The sequence below is a fragment of the Abramis brama genome, assembly GCF_963993115.1.
Source record: "Abramis brama genome assembly, chromosome: 16".
In the NCBI taxonomy this organism is placed as follows: domain Eukaryota; kingdom Metazoa; phylum Chordata; class Actinopteri; order Cypriniformes; family Leuciscidae; genus Abramis; species Abramis brama.
Genome location: NC_139978.1, coordinates 18,971,498 through 18,992,288, shown reverse-complemented (window position 1 = coordinate 18,992,288; position 20,791 = coordinate 18,971,498). Strand labels below are relative to the sequence as shown.

The window sequence follows — 20,791 nt, the reverse complement described above, 5'->3', positions numbered from 1 at the left end:
CGAATAGCCTATAATCTCTATCTATGCCGTGAAAGAGTAGGGGGAGGCTGCAGACCTGTAACGTTAGCCGGTTTATATACGCCCCAGGCAGTTTTACGCCCCTGTTGTTCCTGATGCGTCAGGAGGAGGCTGTAGGCTACAAGCGACACAAATTGAGGTAGCCTATGTTAAATAATTAACTTGTTGTTTAGCAATGATACAACATTTATTATTTATAAACGATTAGCTAAAGGTAGGTATCAATTCATTTCTATATGTCAATAGATGGTTCTATTATTTATTTCGAGAGACAATAAAAGTAGGCTACTTGACGGTCAGGTTGATGTTCTGTCTGTCTCAAAGTTAGCTAGTTTAGCTGCCCCTCTTTACCCGCTCTGTCTCACCCACTTTCAAAAATAATTTTATTTTTAATTTTATTGTGTTGTCTGTCTTTAGTTTGCGTGAGATGGCCTCTTCTGTTAAATAACATATTGGAGATTAAAATAATATCAGATTTGTCTAATTTTAAATAAACACAAAAAATAGAGATGCAAAATTAACTTAAGAAATGTACTTTTGCTATGGTTTAATAAATGTATATGGATATCTTCCAAAAAAAAAAAAAAGGCGCAAATTTAAATAGGCTACACCAAGTTTCGTCATGCTAGCATGTGTGGAAGTATTTAAAACAAGTGTGTTACAACTAGCCCCGTGTTACGTTGAGTGGGTGTTTATTTGGCGCTCCCCTAGTAAATATTGGAACTTGTTTTTTTGGTCCCATATGGTTTGAATGTAGGCCTACTGTAGACTTTGGTTTGAGTTGTTTCTTATAAATGAGATGATCAAATTATTTAATTTATATCTTAATATATATATTTTCTTAAAATAGCCTACTGATCTGGACTAAAATGTATATGCAGTGCACTTGTCTTAATGCGAGTTTTATCGTACTTTGGTCGCACACCTCTAAAGGTGTGTTTTCTTTACCTCCTTAAGGTAATGAAAATCTCTCTCTCTCTCTCTCTCTAAACTTGTATAAACCATAAACACCCACTCTTTGTTTTAACTGCATTCCAAAACAATAGCTTGTATAGTAAATAAATGACTTCCAGAGACATGCATGGACATGTTTTTAATGTAATTTTCAATTTCCTCTGCACAGTCCATCAACAGTGGCCAAAATAAATCAAAGTGGCTTGACACTTTTTCCAAGTGTTCCACAAAGATCAAGATCGGGAGCAAGTTGATGCAATACACACTCACCTGACATCAATTCTGGGCAGCAAACCTACAGTGACAAGATCAAGTTCACTATGTCCCTTGTCCAGAGGTAAGTATTGTGTGTTAGCTGTGCTCTGCATCGTGTCAGATTAACATTTTTACGTGTCACGTTTTTAATGTCAAATAGTTCTAAAATAATAATAAAAAACTCTAAAAATAATAGTTTTTGTGAAGGTCATGAGACCGAAATGTTGCTAATAAAATTCAGATACTTGTTTGCAAGTACTGATAGTGTGTGGCAGAGCCATAGAGAGAGAAGAGTTGCGACACTCGTTGAACTCACTAGCGGGGTGGTCACGTGGTTCATGTAAGCCTGTAAAGTTCCACACACAGGTCGCGCTGTCATGTTCTTCTATGGGACTGACAGCAGCGATTGCGAAATTGAATGGTAAATATAAATAAAACACATACACAAGTCCTTGTTTGACTATTATTGCATATTTTTAAATGTCAGTTTTACATTTGGAGTGGTAGGGTGACAACTGAAAGCTATATAGCCTATATACGGTAAGTATTACTTAGATACGTTTTGGAGAACAGAGAGGGATTAAGAAAGCAGGGTAGCTAGGGTGACCACCATGAAACAAACCAAATGTGGGACGATGTGGAACATTTTACCAACACTAAAACATAAACCACCCCTGTGTTTCTGCACCCTTCAGACTGATTACCTTTAAAGATAGTTTTATTAAGTTGGCTTGAGAGAGCCAACTTACTGATATTGTACTTAAACTTATTATTATTATTAAGTTGGCTTGAGAAAGCCAACTTACTGATATTGTACTTAAACTTATTATTCTTCTTCTTCTTCTTCTGACCCTTAAAATTTACAATTTGAATGCAGCCTAGAGCTTTAACTCTACATACTCCAAACTCGGCTCAGACACTCAGACTGTTCTGACTCGGTATGCTATATCTTTTCTAACTGATCGGACTTACGGTTTTCCTAAAAATGACGATCAAAACTCGGAAAAAACCATTTGAATTAAAATTGCGGAATGTTCAGGTTTTTTAAACTGCCAAACTGCCAAAAATTCAAATTTAAATCCCTTGAAACCCTAAACTAAATCAAACTGCCAAAAATTCAAATCTAAACTCCTTGAAACCCTAGACTAAATCAAACTGCCATTCTATATCATATAAAAGCCATTGAGACTAATTTAAACTAATAAACTCATCTATCTATCTACTTCAAACTATTTTAATCTTCAAACTACTTTAAACTTCAAACTAAATTAAACTTTAAACTAATTAAAACTTTTTAAACGTCAAACTTATATAAACTTTAAACTTCAAACTACTGAATTTACTTCATTTTAACTTATAAACTCTAAACGCATGTAAACTCTGAGTGTGTAAGTGTTATCGAGTTAGTGTGTGTGTGTGTGAGTGTATGTGAGTTAATGTATGTGTGTGTGTGTGTGTGTGTGTGTAACCGCCTAGAACACCATAGCAACCACTGAGAACACCCTAGCAACCGCCTAGAAACCACCCAGAACACCCTAGCAACCACCCAAAATACCTTTGCAACCACCTAGCAACCACCCAGGACACCATAGCAACCACCCAGAACACCCTAGCAACCACCCAGAATACCGTAGCAACCACTCAAAACACCCTAGCAACTGCCTAACAACCACCCAGAAAACCTTAACAACCACCCAAAATACCCTAGAACACCCTAGCAACACCATAGCAACCACTCAGAACACCCTAGCAACCACCCAAAATAACTTAGAACACCCTAGCAACACCATAGCAACCACTCAGAACACCGTAGCAACTGCCTAACAACCACCCAGAACACCCTAGCAACCACACAAAATGCCTTAGAACACCCTAGCAACACCATAGCAACCACTCAGAACACCGTAGCAACTGCCTAACAACCACCCAGAACACCCTAGCAACCACCCAAAATAACTTAGAACACCCTAGCAACACCATAGCAACCACTCAGAACACCCTAGGAACCACCCAAAATACCTTAGGACACCCTAGCAACACCATAGCAACCACTTAGAACACCCTAGCAACACCATAGCAACCACCCAGAACACCCTAGCAACCACCCAAAATACCTTAGAACACCATAGCAACACCATAGCAACCACTCAGAACACCCTAGCAACCACCCAAAATACCTTAGAAAACCCTAGTAACACCATAGCAACCACTCAGAACACCCTAGCAACCACCCAAAATACCTTAGGACACCCTAGCAACACCATAGCAACCACTCAGAACACCCTAGCAACTGCCTAACAACCACCCAGAACACCCTAGAAACCACCCAAAATACCTTAGAACACCCTAGCAACTGCCTAACAACTACCCAGAACACCCTAGAAACCACCCAAAATACCTTAGAACACCCTAGCAACACCATAGCAACCACTCAGAACACCGTAGCAACTGCCTAACAACCACCCAGAACACCCTAGCAACCACCCAAAATGCCTTAGAACACCCTAGCAACACCATAGCAACCACTCAGAACACCCTAGGAACCACCCAAAATACCTTAGGACACCCTAGCAACACCATAGCAACCACTCAGAACACCCTAGCAACCACCCAAAATACCTTAGAAAACCCTAGTAACACCATAGCAACCACTCAGAACACCCTAGCAACCACCCAAAATACCTTAGGACACCCTAGCAACACCATAGCAACCACTCAGAACACCCTAGGAACCACCCAAAATACCTTAGGACACCCTAGCAACACCATAGCAACCACTCAGAACACCGTAGCAACTGCCTAACAACCACCCAGAACACCCTAGCAACCACCCAAAATACCATAGAACACCCTAGCAACACCATAGCAACCACTCAGAACACCCTAGCAACCACCAAAAAGACCTTAGGAACCACCCAGAACACCCTAGCAACCTTTGCGGTCCAAACTTTCTCAAGCCAACTTAAAGTTTGTCTCGACGAACTTTCGCATCTAGTTATTCTTCTGAGCGGAAAAAAATCTGACTCAAACTCCTCCTAGAGCTTTAACTCTACATACTCCAAACTCGGCTCAGACACTCAAACTGTTCTGACTTAGTGTGCTATATCTTTTCAGACTGATCGGACTTACGGTTTTCCTAAAAATGACGATCAAAACTCGGAAAAACTCCCATTGACTTACATTGGGGAGTTCTAAAAAATTCAAATCCAGATTCAAACTCACCAACCGACAAAAATTCAAATCAAAATACCTTGAAGACTAAACCAAACTGCCGTTCTATATACTATATTAGCCAATGAGACTCATTTAAACTAATGAACTCTAAACTCATACACTTATAAACTAATTAACTTATAAACTCATGAATTCATAGACTTATGAACTCTTAAACTCATAAATTAATAAACTCTGAACTCTTAAACTCATTTAAACTTATAAACTCTAAACTCATTAAAACTTATAAACTCTAAACTCATTTAAAACTTATAAACTCTAAACTCAAAAACTCTAACACTTATAAACTCATCAATTTATACACTTATAAACTCTAAACTCATAAACTCTGAGTGTGTGTGTGTGTGTGTGTGTGTGTGTGTGTGAACACACACACACACACACACACACACACACTAAACTCATTTAAACTTAAACTCTAAACTCATTTAAACTTGTAAACTCAAAACTCGTAAACTACTTTAAACTTCAAACCACTTTAAACGTTTTAAGTTTAAAGCTTCAAGCTCCCAAGCAACTCCATAGCAACCAAACTTGAGTACCCTAGCAACCGTTTTGCAAGACCTATATCTCTGTATCAGAACATCGTATAGAGATGAGGTTTGGCTCTTTTGACTCATGCTAGCAAACAGCACTTCCAACATGCTACACATGCTAGCAGTGAATAGCTACATGCTAATATCAATTAGTTAAGTGCTAAATCATACCAAGATCATGCTAAGGACTCTATAAAAACTCCATAGTAACCATCTATGACAACTACCAACCACCTAGCAACACCATAGCAACCGCCCAGAACACCCTAGCAACTGCCTAGCAACCGCCCAGAATACCTTAGCAACCGCCTAGCAACATCATAGCAACCACCCAGAACACCCTAGCAACCGCCTAGCAACACCATAGCAACCACCCAGAACACCCTAGCAACCGCCTAGCAACCACCCAGAATACCCTAGCAACCGCCTAGCAACACCATAGCAACCACCCAGAACACCCTAGCAACCGCCTAGCAACCACCCAGAACACCTTAGCAACAGCATAGCAACCACTCAGAACACCCTAGCAACTGCCTAGCAACCACCCAGAATACCTTAGCAACCGCCTAGCAACACCATAGCAACCACCCAGAACACCCTAGCAACCGCCTAGCAACCACCCAAAACACCCTAGCAACCACCTAGCAACCACCCAGAATACCCTAGCAACCGTCTAGCAACAGCATAGCAACCACCCAGAACACCCTAGCAACCGCCTAGCAACCACCCAGAATACCCTAGCAACCGCCTAGCAACACCCTAGCAACCACCCAGAACACCCTAGCAACCGCCTAGCAACACCATAGCAACCACTAAAAAACCCTAGCAACCGCCTAGCAACCACCCAGAACACCCTAGTAACCGCCTAGCAACCACCCAAAATACCTTAGCAACCGCCTAGCAACACCCTAGCAACCACCCAAAACACCATAGCAACCGCCTAGCAACCACCCAGAACACCCTAGCAACCAACCAGAATACCCTAGCAACCACCCATAACACCCTAGCAACCGCCTAGCAACCACCCAAAATACCTTAGCAACGTCTAGCAACACCATAGCAACCACCCAGAACACCCTAGCAACCGCCTAGCAACACCCTAGCAACCACCCAAAATACCATAGCAACCGCCTAGCAACCACCCAGAACACCCTAGCAACCACCTAAAATACCTTAGCAACCGCCTAGCAACACCCTAGCAACCACCCAAAATACCCTAGCAACCGCTTAGCAACACCCTAGCAACCACCCATAATACCCTAGCAACCGCCTAGCAACACCATAGCAACCACCCAGAACACCCTAAACTAAACTAAATTAAACTTCAAACTATTTTAAACTTTCAACTAATTTAAACTTTAAACTAAATTAAACTTCAAACTACTTTAAACTTTCAACTATTTTAAACTTTAAACTAAATTAAACTTCAAACTATTTTAAACTTTCAACTAATTTAAACTTTAAACTAAATTAAACTTCAAACTATTTTAAACTTTAAACTAATTTACACTTTAAACTAAATTAAACTTTAAACTACTTTAAACTTTAAACTACTTTAAACTTTAAACTACTTTAAACTTTTTCAAACTTTATGGTCCAAACTTTCTCAAGCCAACTTAAAGTTTGTCTCGACGAACTTTCGCATCTAGTTATTATTATTATTATATAATGTCTAACTTAATAAAAACATTTGAATTCTGCCTTTCAGCTGATAAAAATTCTTTGTTCTTTAGTCCTTTCCAGAAAACACCATTAGCCTACATCACAATGTAACATAACATGTCTTTATTTGACATGTCATTTAAATTCAACATCACTGAGCCCAAAGGCAGATCACTATTTTATAAACAGATCTGACCAAGTCCAATTAAAATCCAACAAAATAAACAATGAACAAATAAAATATAAAACATGAAATTAGATCATTGACAGTCTTATATATTAAGAATATATTAAACCAAAACTTTCATATTTTTAGAAAGGATGTGAATTAAAACCACCACAACAAGTTGATAAATTCTGTTGAATTAAATAGTTTAATTTAATTAATTATTAATTATTTAACATTATTTTATTTAATGTTTTCTGACAGGAAACACGTTTACTCCTTTCCTTTCAACCATTGTATAGGATTTTAAAAAAGGCTGTTGTATTTGTACTTCTGACGAAGCGCTGTTAAATAGCCTATAGGTGAAAAAATACACTGCAAAAAGAAGAAATAAAATGCTTTCTTAAAAAGGCAAAAGAATGCATGCACGTTTTCTTAATATAATAATTAAAAACCAATAGACGGATGAAAATGCGGGACATATTCTCAATATGCGGCGTGTGGGACAAGGGGTGAAAATGCTGTGCGGGACAACGCAAAGCAGGGCGGGTGGTCACCCTAAGAGTAGCTAGCAACAGTCCATTCAGCATTTAGTGTCCAGTCCTTTTCTTCTGATGAGGCATGAGTTGACCACAAACCAAGGTAATTTTAAGACTAACCCATACACAAAGTATCAAATATATGTAAGAATAACAACTCATTACGCTTGGATGAATGAATGCAATAGTATTTTTTTTTTTATTAAACAATGAGTGAGACAACAAGAAAAAGACAACAAGAAAAAGTGTGTGTGGTCATCAAGTTTATGAATTTCAGGAGAAGTTGAAGAACATCACAACCACTCTCTGTGATGTTCAATGGTGTCATGTTCATTGGTTACAACTAATATTTTATAGATCAGTGGTCATACCATGGTTTGCTGTGCAGCTTTTGGATGCTCCAATCGTTCTGAGAAGGGTTACCAAATGTATGGCTTCCCCAAAGACCAAGAGCGCAGGAAAAAATGGATGGCAATGGTCAGCCGTCAAAACCTGCAAATGACAGGGTCCAGCTACAGAAAACTATGTCATGTAAGTAATGTTCACACAGGTGACATAACTTACTAGCATTTCAAAGGGCATCATATTTGTAAATGTAGAGAATTAAGACTTTTCAATGATATTTGAAGTACAATGGAAACCGACCTTACAAGCCTACCATACCATGCTGTGCCAACCATATTCATTCACCGGCCTAAGCCGAAGAGAAGGAAATCCCCTTCAGTGAGGGTGCCTCCAGCACCAATCAAAACTACAATGGACCACACATATTACAAAAAATTAAAATTCAGTATAGTACATGCAGCGAACAATATTCTCCATTTCATATAATTCAATGATTATTCATATTAGTAAATCCAGCTTCAAAACAACCAGTGGGCAGGGATTCTCCGAGGATTTGCATACAAAATGTTAGGGGTGTAACAATATATCATGTCACAATATATCGCAAGACAAAAATGCAACAATATGTATCGTGGATAGTTCACCCAAAATAAAAATTACCCTGTGAGAAAAAAATTTAACCTTACTGGTTGCCATGGATGTATTTGGCCTCTCCATTCCCGGCACACCGTCCACAGCCTCCAGTCTCCTCTCATTTCAGCAGCCATCGCCAGCACCAGCCGCCACCACATGCAGCAGAGCACAAATCAGTAGACAAGCGCTGTATTGTAGGTCAATGCGTTTCCCTACTCATAGAAGAAATTAGTCACACTGTTTAATAAACATTTTATTCAACCTTAATGATCCTATAGAAGATTTCAGGCAGTTTCTCTTTTTTTTTTTTAAATAAAATATTTTACAGTCTTTTATTTCACTTTGTGAAAAGTTTCTGGCTTTGTTCAGGCAAAGATGCACCTTACACTTTTCACAGTAGACATGTGAGAAGAGATTGTTGGTGCAGTGCTTGCATATGTCAGGTCTCCAATGTTGGAAAATGATCAATGCCACCCCATCTTACATAAAAAAATAAAAAATAAAATCACACTGCAGCTTGGCCATTTATGGGATGCTGTTGGATTGATTTATTGAAAGAATACCCAAAATGTATTTTAAGATGGCATTTCAGGCATTAATTAAATCATCAAAATAGTGTGTGGTTGTATTGTGGTGGGAAATATGTAGATTTCATTACAGAAATGTTACATGAAAGTTCAGGGATAAAGCACCCATAAACCTGCAGTATCAAATTTGATACACACATTTTTTGCTTGATTAAACTGTAATATAGAGAATGAATTGTTAGGTAATTATGTATTGTTTCATTACAGAAACTATTCATTTGAAACAATTAGTAACAATAGAAATGTTATTCTTACTGTAACTTCTTGAAAATGAGCAAAGGTTTTCCTGCAAATCGCGTGTGGATGTTTTAATGACGGCGACCATATTAAAGGCCAAAAAAAGCTTTTTAGGCCGTGGGCCAAGTCTGTTTTTCTCCTTTAGTTTTCGATTTGATAGATCTCCTCCAGGGAACTGGTTCATTTTTTATAATTAGCTATATAAATTGTTGTTGAGCACATTACTGCTTGTTTCCAACGTCAATTGTTGCACATTAAAATATAACGTAGATATAATCTCGCTAGCTAACCACAAAATGTTAGCCGGATCAATCAGTCGTCTACCAAGATAAAAAAAATATATAGAATTAAGTTTTGCATATACAAATAAGATAAGTATATGCATTATAAAGGGCCTCTGATAAAATATAGACAGTGGACCATTCAACATTGTTAGTAATTTAATAAACTTACCTCAGAAGTTAGCCTACTCCACGGCCAGCAATGGAAATCTCCACGCGTTGAATGAATTGTTTCGAACTTCCGGGAACTTTACGAGGCTGCATACCCCGGAAGTAGTCCTATGGGACTGTCGCCACTCTGTTTTCTCTACCACTCTGGTGTGTGGGATTTCCTTGTTTTTTTGTGGTTAATATAGAAAAGGCACTTTTGATTTTGTTGTAAAAAACTAAACATGCTTGGCTTATTTGCGGTGTGATCAATCTCAATTCTTTCTCTGGTGGTCCATCATCTGTGCCCTGGCTTTTGTGGGACATTTGTCCGTCTTGGAGGCTGAGGAGAAATTTCTGCAAGGACCTGTCATTGACATACGGTACTGCAAGGATCCTATAAAGGAAAAAAAATGGTCAAACATGACATCATGCCATTACACTATCCAACTTTTGCTTCTTTTTTTATCAGTGAGCAGGATCACTTTGACAGGAGGATAGAAAAACAGTTAAAGAAGAGAGGCAAGCCATAAGGGAGTCAACTACACAAGTCATCCTAATTCATAAATGGTGTTAATAAATAACTTTTTTGTGAACAAAAATATTGTCTCTTTCTTCTAAATGGCCCTTGAAATTTTAGAAAAGGGATCAAATGTGTTTGTCTTAATAAAATGTAGGACACTGTTCTGTAGCTGTAGTGCCAATGGTGACCAATAGTGAATAGTATGATTATGATAATAGTATGTCCATATGATTACACGGTATGTCTATTGGGCTAAATATGGTTAATATCTAAATGTAACTTTATATAAATTCACAACAACATATATCACTCAGTCTCCTATATATAAAAACCTACGGTGAATATAACTATTCTACAGAAGGTCATATATCATTACCTTGTCCATCTGATCCAACTGTGTGTATTTTTCATTTTTCAATTCACAAAAACAAATATCTTCTGTAGGCTGAGTGAAGAGAGTGAAGCCCAACTGAATATTTTAATCTGTAGTGCAGATCATTCCACTGTCTATTGATACACTGTCTACACTGTAACGTCTATAATTACCAAAAAAACACTAAATTAGTCAATGGACGGGACTGTTATTAATGTGTAAATTTCGAGCGTCGATTTAATGATGTTATTTCGCCGTATATACTCCCCTGCTGGACGCATCATATATATATGTGTGTGTGTGAGTGTGACCGTGAAACCACTCAAGGCCGATTCAAAAGTAACAATATGATGCGCAAAGTTCAAGGGGCAAAATTTGGATTTCGTTAGTCCATTGCCACTAGTAGGAGTCTTGAGCCTGTAGGCAATGCTGAAAAATGAAATTAACCACTCTGTATTGGCCCATAGGAATGTCACGGGTTCATGGAAATATTTTGGTAGGCCTACTGTAAAAACTGTTCAAACACAGCACTTAATAAAAAAGGAAGAAAAAAAGAAAGAAAGAAAGAAAGAAAGAAAGAAAGAAAAAAACCCGAAGCGCTGAAGCCGCCGATTAGATTGTGGCTTGATTCCACTGTGTTGTTAATTTAGGTTTGCCATTTAAATTTCGTTGTGTTGTGCACAACTGCCACATACATTGTAGCTATATCATTATTATTCTTTTTTTTTACTCTTTCCCAGCGAGGTTTTTAAAAAAACATTTTTTTTTAAAGCATTTTTGATCATTTTCACAAAACTTACATGGCCCCCAGAATATTTTGTTATATGAATATCTGAACATGCAATATATGAAAAGAAAAAACAGAGCCTCTACTTTTAAACAAACGAAAACCGTTTTATTCTAGCTTCATGCATTCCTTTTTTTTATCAACACTTGAATGTGGGTGTTTCATTAAAAAAGGCAACATTTTCAGCAAAAAGCTGAGAAAATCACGTTTTTTGTCAAAGATTAGCCTACTAATGGGATTCAGAACGATGATCAAACCATAGATCGAGTCCATCTACACCAGGGGCGTTTCTAGGTTTTAAAAACATCAGGGGCTGAGCCCGAAATGTCAGGGGCTGGGGTTATAAGATAACATGATTCGATACAGAGAATAATATTGTAGGCCTATATGCAGGGGGCAGACTGGTTTGAAAATTCAGCCCTGGCACTGTAGCCACACCAGCCCACATTACCACACAAACACGCGCATTGAAATGTGAGGTATTAGGGGCGTTCTAAAATTTGGATTTCTCTGACCTACATATGTGCATTTTAAGGTGTTTGAAGGCCAAAAAATTGGATAACAATAGCTTTAAAAGCATGTCAGTGGGCAGTAGCATAAATTATTTGTCAAGCAGATTCATTCTGGGCCACACTCAAAACATTCGGGGCTGAAGCCCCGGGAAAATCGACTGACGCTGCGTATGATCTACACCCCAAAGCTTCACAGTCCCATAGCTCGTCCTGGGTCAACATTTCATTTGGTAATGTTAGGCAGTTTTGATTTATATGCTGTTTGATGTTGATGATTGTTATTTTACATATGCATCTACTTACTGCTGCTTACATAGGCTATAGGGATAGACAAGTTGTCCTAGAAAGCCGCTGTCATGCAGAGTTGGCTCCATCCCTGAAAAAACCCTCATCTGCCTGTAGCCTTGGTAATCCTGAAGATAATGATTATTTTGTTCAGGTGTGTTTGACTAGGGTTGGAGCTAAACTCTGCAGGACAGCAGCTCTCTCCAGGACCGCTTTTTCTTCTCCTGTGTTTTGATCAGGAGATTCTGTAATTTTTGAGAATATGTGTCATAGCGCCCCTTACCGTATAACAGTGAAAACACGGAAAGCCGGAAAGTTCCGTCAATTGCGGGGAAAGAGTTAACAGTTCTTACACATTTTGCTTTTGCTCCAGTGTGCCACTTGTGTTTGTTCACAGCAGGCTACAGCTGTTTAGACCATCTGGCTTTAATCAAAAGTCTCCCATAACTGTAAAGCCACTCGTCTTTGCTCTACAGTGTTGCTCAGTCACATGCCACTTTCATATGAGCTAAAAAAAAAAAAAGAGCCTTGTACTGCATAAAGCTTGCTGCAAAGCACTGGCAAAAGTAGTATTTAAAAAAATATATATATTTTTGATATAAAAAAGTCTCAGATTTACAATTCTGTCCATTTTACATACCGGAATCTGTATCATGTCTCATGTAAAATGCCATTTTCGGTTTTTGGCCGAAAGAGAAAAAAGGCTGAAAATATGAAGGCTGAGAAATTCTGACTTCTTTTAATATATAAACTCCTGTGGGAAACACTGAATCATAATATACATTTTTGACCAAATCATGCTGCCCTAGTAAGAAGGCATTTTGAATGTTACTTAAAAACGATACCTTTTTGCAGTCATTATACTCCTAGTCTCCTTTACATGAAGAGGCAGTAGAGAGGAAGGGGCTGGTACCATAGGGGAATACTCTGGTGCTGGCAAATCCAAAGGGAATCTGGACTTGGCCAATCCACCACAGCCTTAACCTTGTCGGGATCCATGCGCATTCCCTCGGACTAGGAAAAGAACAGACTGTGCATGAAATTTGCATTTCTATGCCTTGACAAAAAGCCCATTCTCTAGTAACCTCTGGAGCACTCGTCTGACGTGCTGAACGTTGCTGGAGAGAAGATGAAAATATCAGTATGTCATCCAGATAGACATAAATGAACTGATCTACCATGTCTCTCAGCACATCATTGATGAGTACCTGGAAGACCGTAGGGGATTAGACAGACCGAAAGGCATGAACAAATATTAAAAATGGCTCCTGGGGGTATTAAATGCGGTCTTCCACTCATCCCCCTCCCTTATGCCAACCAAATGATAAGCATTGCGTAAATCCAGTTTTGTGAAGATTGATGCTCCCTGCAACCTCTAAAAGGCTGAAGACATCAACGGCAAAGGATAAGTATTCTTTACCGTGATGTTGTTCAGCTCTCTGTAATCAATACAAGGTTGCAGAGAACCATCCTTCTTACCCACAAAAAAGAACCTTGCCCCCGCCGGAGAAGCGGAAGGGCGGATGAACAGAAATGCTAGAGAATTAGAAATGTATTTCTCCATGGCCTCCCTTTCTGGAGCAGAAAGTGAGTATAACTTGCCCTTAGGCGGAGACATACCTGGCAATAACTCTATAGCACAGTCATAGGGACGGTGCGGAGGCAGAGAAGTGTGTGTGTGTGTGTGCGTGTGTGTGTGCGTGTGCTCGCCTGTTCGGGAAGTCGCAGTGACAGAAACAGTGACATTCCAATTTAAGTTTCAAGGGAGTAAAGCTTGTTTATGCCATTAAGAAAAGGACAATCTGTCAAATAAATTTGTTTTAAAGAAATGTTCATTTAAAAGCAGCGCTCATTAAGCAGGGTATTATGTTACCATTAAAGATGCGCGCATCAACCGTCGCCGAGTCCGCTGTTGAAGGTGACGATTATCCATTTATAATCACGCATAACAACACAGAATAATTGTAATTTGACCATCGGGTGCGGATACATAAATCAGAGAAAATTATTGGGGCGGGTGGATGATTTGTTTTTGGCTGCGGATTCGGGTGACGTTGGAGCTCATCCGCTTACCCTAAAGCAGTCAGACTTTGCCAGGTGTTAACAGCTCGGGGTAAAAATGGCTAACGTGGTTTATCAAGTTAGTGGTATTACCTCCTGCATATTCTATTTGTGCGTGACATGAGCGCACACAGCGCGTGTCTTCTGCAGGTCGTGCTTACCAGGTTGTTCATAAAAGCCGAAATGTGCCCAGATGTAGTTTTAAAGTAGTTGGAGCATTTTTAATTTTCTCGCACTCGCGTCTCACGTCCCTCTGCCATTTTATGCTACGGCGACAAAGCACGTACGCAACAAATGACGTCAGAAAAGCGTCAGTACATTATAATCGGTTATGATCTATTACTGAAACGATACCGAATCGTCCTCGTCTGCATCGCGATGCATCGTAGAAACGATTAATTTCAACACCCCTACAGTCCACCCTGGGACTATGCTTCACTAGCCAGGGATGGCCGAGTACTATGGGGATAATGGGCTCTCATAAGCAAAAAGGAGATCTCCTCCGTATGGTTACCGGAAGTGATGAGTGTTATTAGTTCAGTGCAGATGGATGTTAGGGAGTTGAGTTGTCCATTGAGTGCATTAACAGTAATCTGGTGTGTAAGAGAAGTGATAGGAATTTGGAGTTGTTGAGCTAGATTCAGGCCCATAAAATTACCTTCGGCCCCTCGAGTCCAATAAGGCCTGGAAGTGGTGGAAACGGGTCTCCCATTGCAGTCTTACCGGGAGGAGGGTTGAAGATGAGGGCTTATCCATGGAGAGCCCACCTGATAGTAGCCTCATACTTACTATCGGGCTTGATCTTTTACCGGACAATCATTCAGAAAATGTGCCTCTGCAATATAAACATAGTCCTCTGGTTCTCTGTCGTTGCCTCTCCTCCCAGGAAAGCCGAGCTCTTCCCACCTGCATGGGCTCGTGATGGAAGACGGGACTGACCGTATCACTGCTTGGTTGACGGCTGACTCTCGAGTCTCGCTGGAACCGAGGTTTGGTGTGTTCGTTGCTCCAATCGGTGTAAGCGAGCGTCAACCCATAAAGCCAACTTGATGATTCCATCCAAGTTCCTTGAAAGGTCCAGCGTATAGATCTCTCTTTAGATACGGTCAGCCAGCCCATGCAGAAACATGTCCCACTGCGCCTCTTTGTTCCATTGGCACTCTGCTGCTAAGGTCCTAAATTCAGTCCGATACCAGCCTATTCCCCTGGGGAAGATACACGAGTATTCGGGCCACCTCGCGTCCCGCCACTGCATGATCAAAGACCCTTTTCATCTCGTCAGATAGGACAGTCTGTGCCTTGGCAGCGCAGGGACTCAATGGGCAACGAAGATCCTCATGAAAGTGAGAGGAGCGATCGGGAGATCCAAACCACCACTGAACAAGTAACCCAATGATCTGACTTTTGTGCATATTCTGTGTGTGATTGCTGTGCAAGTTTCCTCCCCAGACTAAAATGCATGTTTGAGCTGTTTTAACTGAAAGCAACATGCACTGACATATCATAAAGTGGAGTGGCCAAGGGGTATGTGGAGATCCCCCCCGGTGGAAAGCGCGGTTGTGATGCAATTGTATCCACAAATCGCTGCAGCCTGACAGGTTATTCGCGTCTCCCATCCAAGGCCTGTAAATTCTCGTATGTGCTTACGGCCAAGGCTTTCAGAGCCGCTGGACATGTCGCCTCCACCCTGCAAGCCATGGCAGGGTCAAGGCACTCAAAGAGCTGTACGAGGGTAGTTCTGACTCTGGGTCAGGTACTGCGCACAGTGATGGACCTCGCCCTACGTGCAACGGAAGTCACTGCGCGGTTCCTTGTGCAGACTGTCCACACTTGAGGTCCAGGAACGCCATCTATGGCTGAACCTGGCAAATATGAGGGAGACCGACAAATATAAATTTCTCTACTCCCCGATCTCCCAGGCTGGCCTCTTTGGCGATGCGGTCGAGAACTTCGCCCAGCAGTTATCAGCTGGACAGATGCAGACGGAGGCCATTAAGCACATCCTGCCCCGGCGGCCAGCTGCTGTCTCCCCCCGCCACTGGCTACAGCTCCCCCTCCTGCTCGTTGCCGAGGGCGCCCAAGCGGCTTCCACCTCCGCTCCCGCACGGCCACATCAGCAGCCTCATGGAGACGGCCGCAGGATAGCGGCACAGCCCCTGCCAGATCCTCCAAGCGTCAGGCCAAGCGGCGCTCCTGAGACGGGTGACCTAGTGATGGAGGGAACAGCTCTTCAGAAGATGGTTACCACACCACTCCTGGTGAAGAATCTTTTGTTGAGTTTAATGAGTTTAAAAAAAGAGAAGTTTCCTCTATCTCTGGGTCCCAAGAGGGTGCGGACGGCAGTGTGCAATGCTATGCCTTTCCACTCTCATATCCCTTTTCTATTGCCAGCTGGCAACAGTATGCGGTTCGAGAACGAGATGTCTTCTAACGCACAGCCAAACCATGGAGCCAGGATAGTGTTGCACCGCACACTCAGACACCCCTCCGGGACACTCTGCATTGCGGGTCGGGCCCCTGTGCTGTACCTCGCTGCCCCACTGCAGGTACATCTGTGGTCCCTCTGACCCCACTTGTATGACCTCTGGAGGCCTGGCTAGCGCATCCCAGACAGTCTCGCTGGCTCATTCAGACCATCAGACTCGGCTTTGCGATTTAGTTCGCCTGGCATCTCAAGTTCAAGGGGGGGGGGATGTTTTTCTCCAAAACACATTGGCCATAATTATTGGCACTCCAAGATTTTTTTTACGAGTAAAATATCTCTGAAGTTTATTCCCATTAATATTTACATTTTTTTTAACACACCAGGGTGACTAGGAACATACAATTTTCTAGCTATGACTTAGTTGTGACTCCACAGGAGTATAAATATGAGGAAACACAAAGGCCAAATTCCCTAAATCATTAATCACACTGAGTAAACCCAAAGAATATAGTTCTGATGTGCAGCAAAAGATTGTTGAGCTTCACAAAATAGAAAGTGTCTGTAAGAAAATAGCTAAAACATTGAAAATCTCCATTTCCACCAACACGGCAAGATGTTATGACAACTAAAGATGTTATGAATCTGCCTGGAAGAGGACGTGCGTCCATATTGTCTTAAAGGAGAACTCCAGTCAATTTTAACATTGAGCTAATTTTTTTGTAAATTTGGAGTGCTGTCAGTACAGAGAACAACGACAAAAATCGGTGTTGCCTACACCTTGTTATCCTCTTTTTAAAATTTGCACCCTGCTGATTTAAATGGGGCAAGTTTTAAACCTGCTTTTAGCCTCTTAACATCCTTGATGTGTCATTACAAGTGCACAGCCATGTTAGATGATTCCTTCAGAGTGAACACGGGTGAATCTTACTGCAGTAGATGTGAAAGATATGAATAAAAATGATGTTAATTCAGCCAGCGCACATACCTGTATTTACTTCCTGTTTTCGGTCGAAGTCCACAGTAGTTGATTGTCGAGTTCTCCACTGTTGCTTAGTTACCTATGATCACGCACGTGAACTCGACAATCAAATACTGTTCTCTGTACTGACAGCACTCCAAATTTACAAAAAAAATGAGCTCAATGTTAAAATTGACCGGAGTTCTCCTTTAATGCACAGTGAGGAGGAAAGTCTGAGTGGCCAAAGACTCTACAAGGATCACAGATGGAGAATTGCAGAGATAAGTTGAGTCTTGGGGGTCAGAGAGCCTAAAAAATAAATAAACAACCTCTACATCAGCACATTTTGTTTGGGAGGGTTTCAAGAAAAATCCTCCTCGCTCTTCCAAAAATAAACTCCAGCATATTCAGTTGTCAGACACGACTGGAACTTCAAATGGGACCAGCTTCTATTGTCAGACGAAACAAAAGAAAGAGCTTTTTGGCAGCAAACCCGCCAGATGTGTTTGGTGCAAACAGGGATAAAAAGTAACCCATGCCTATGGTTAAATATATTGCTGAATCTTTAATGTTGTGGGCCTATTTTTTTGCTGGAGGTCCTGAACATCTTGTTCAGATACATGGCATCATGGATTCTAGCAAATACCAACAGATAAAAAAAAAAAAAACCTGATCACTTCTGCTAGAAATGTTATAATGGGCCGTGGTTGGATCTTTTTTTATACAAAACAAACATAAAATCAACACAAAAATGTGTTGTCACTGAGCACAAAATGAAGCTTCTGCAATGACCGTCCCAGTCCCCAGACCTGAACCCTATAGAAGATGAGTGGGCTGAACTGAGGAGAAGCAGCACAACATGGATCTGGGAATCTGGAGAATTGTCTTTGATCTCTTGTCAGATGTTCTCCAAACTCATCAGGCATTATAGAAGAAGACTATAGAAGAGCTATTATCTTGGCAAAAGGTTGCAAAAAGTAACAAAGCTCTTAATAACTAAATTGTAATGCAGATGCATGCATTTTCTGTTAAGCTGCTTTGAAACAATATGTATTTTAAAAAGCGCTATACAAATAAATGTGAATTGAACTGAACTGAACTGAACTGAATTGAATTGAACTGAACTCTATGTTTTCTCACTGGATTGAAGGAATAATTAATCACTTACATGTCTTCGCTCATTTGCTCTTAGAGCTTTAGAACCAAAATAGATGAGAATGGAGCCGGATAAGACAATCCAGTAGCGCTTCCAGGATGAAAGCTGGCGTAAAGAAAACAAAAGTGAAAATCAACTTAAGAGACAGATTAAGTTCTCTTCTCTATTAACTCTAACAGACATGACTATTTTGTTGACCGTTTATTGAACTTTCTGGACAGGTATGATCACTGCATCCTTAAAATGTAACCCAATAAGTGTCATGTTTTCTTGGACATTAAATCTGGCAAATGACAGGATAGTCTACCCAAAAGTTTATTGTAAATGTAGATGTTGAACATTATGTTGAAAGTGCCTGAAATGACCAGTTTCAAATTTCAGTTCCTGTTTCAGTCTTTCATGTCAAGATTTTGAAGCATTTACTGCTATCAGGTGTAACTAGGCTCATTCAGATTTGGCAAAACATTCTGTGTGCAATTATAAAAGACATTTGGGAAATGCCTTAGCCACACACACACAAGATTAAGCATTCAAAAGCATTAATTCATTCACCTATTTTAAAAGACTGGAATGAACACCAGCACACACAAGCACTCCTTTTAATAGTAAATTTCATTTAAAAATGTAAACCCAACAGGTATGAAATATCAGAAAGAGAAAAAAACTGTTAATGAGAAGATGGGCATATAGGACTGCTGAATGAATTAGTGAATAAATATATTTAGCATGCACAGTTGGAAAGAAAATATATTTATAGGAACATTTCAGCACAGATAATTAATACAGAGATCATTATTCTTTGTTTTAATCTATTGGCAGCTATTTAACATAGTGCTAATCTGCATTCTCATTGTATGTAGGTGCGCTGAACGCTCTGAAACTCCCGATATGTACAGTACTAACTAGAACGCGGAAGTAGTTGTGCAAGTAGTCCATTGAAATATGGGATAAAAATACCTGGTCATGTTTAATGTTATCTGTAAAATAAATTTGACTGCACATTTGACTGCACACTTACAGTTGGTTTTTTACCCTCCTTCATCAGTGTCTTTCTCCGCAGGGGTCCTTCAATGGTTATGCTGCTCAAAGAACTGCATTCATAGCTGGATACGGACCCTGGGGTGCTGATGAGGAAGTAAGAGGATCATATTTACCTCACTGCTTGCCTAAGCATGAAGTAATGAGGTTGCGCAAATCGTTTGCAAAAAAGGCAGCTATACATGAAAAACCTGTTTTATTTGAATATTTAAAAAGACAATAGTATGCATTTGAGTTGTGTGCTTATGGACACAAAATTAACAGCTACAAGGTTTCCTACCTATAAATATAACTTCTGCTTCTAGGAGAGTTACAGATTGGGACTCGCCAGTTTGGACCAAGTGTTGCGTACATACGGCCTCTGAAAGTGAATTTCATTTTTCATTTGTATTAAGAAAATAGTCACAAATAAATAACAAACATGTTGACAGCTGACATTCTGAACATTGCCACGTAAAACAGCAAAATGTGTAGAACTTTAAGAGGGAAAAAGGACAAAATATACACACACACTTGAATATGTGGTTAATAGGGACTCTTCATAGGCATAATGCTTTTTATACTGTACAAACTGTATATTGTGTCTCTTATCCCTAAACCAACCATCATAGAAATCTATTGCCATTATTTTGGATTAAAAAAAACAAAAAAACATTTAGAATGTGCCCTCGTGAGCCATGATTATGTTGTAATTACGTTGTAAATAATATCATTATACACATTTGCGTCCTCAAAACCATATATACAAGAACACAGAGAGACAGACACAGACAGACACACACACGCAACAAAACAGAAAACACTAATTGCAATCTATATTCTATTCTATTCTAATGAATAATAATGATATGTAATTAGCCTTACCTCTCAACAGTACTTGAATGTCAAGAAAAACAAACTCATTATCTTTTTTTCTTAAAATAAATTCATGAAAGGTGGTAACAGAAAAAAAAATCAAGAATGAAGATGACAGGTCTATTTAGGAATAAATTAATGTTAAGTTTTCAAAAGGCAAAAACCCACTGCACAAAATCTTGAACACCACTCCCATCTAGTGGTGAAAAATCAAAGACAAACAC

General features: G+C 40.0%; 1 protein-coding gene and 1 long non-coding RNA gene across 2 annotated transcripts; one reads left to right on the top strand and one right to left on the bottom strand.

Moving 5' to 3' along the window:
• Positions 1-68: 68 nt before the first annotated feature.
• Positions 69-12,430, top strand: LOC311066256. The gene is made up of 4 exons (XR_014603047.1): positions 69-232; positions 1,142-1,309; positions 9,937-9,977; positions 10,067-12,430. It is a non-coding gene; the product is annotated as an uncharacterized lncRNA (long non-coding RNA).
• Positions 7,537-20,130, bottom strand: LOC311066255 (ras-specific guanine nucleotide-releasing factor RalGPS1-like). The gene is made up of 6 exons (XM_084087311.1): positions 19,993-20,130; positions 19,693-19,798; positions 18,687-18,779; positions 12,920-13,088; positions 8,396-9,991; positions 7,537-8,115 (listed from the first exon to the last, which is right to left on the bottom strand). Exons 1-4 carry the CDS (start codon positions 20,088-20,090, stop codon positions 12,951-12,953), a joined length of 435 nt encoding a protein of 144 aa, XP_083943437.1. The 5' UTR covers positions 20,091-20,130; the 3' UTR covers positions 7,537-8,115; positions 8,396-9,991; positions 12,920-12,950.
• Between the last annotated feature and the right edge of the window lie 661 nt (positions 20,131-20,791).

Excerpts from the sequence above, each read along its gene's own strand:
- LOC311066255 (XM_084087311.1), bottom strand. The coding sequence starts at position 20,090 with ATGAAATTCACTTTCAGAGGCCGTATGTACGCAACACTTGGTCCAAAC. Across the intron at positions 18,780-19,692 it reads AGGAGGGTAAAAAACCAACT|CTTTCATCCTGGAAGCGCTA; the intron begins GTAAGTGTGCAG and ends TCTTTACGCCAG. Across the intron at positions 13,089-18,686 it reads GAGCAAATGAGCGAAGACAT|TCCGAGGGAATGCGCATGGA; the intron begins GTAAGTGATTAA and ends TTCTTTTCCTAG.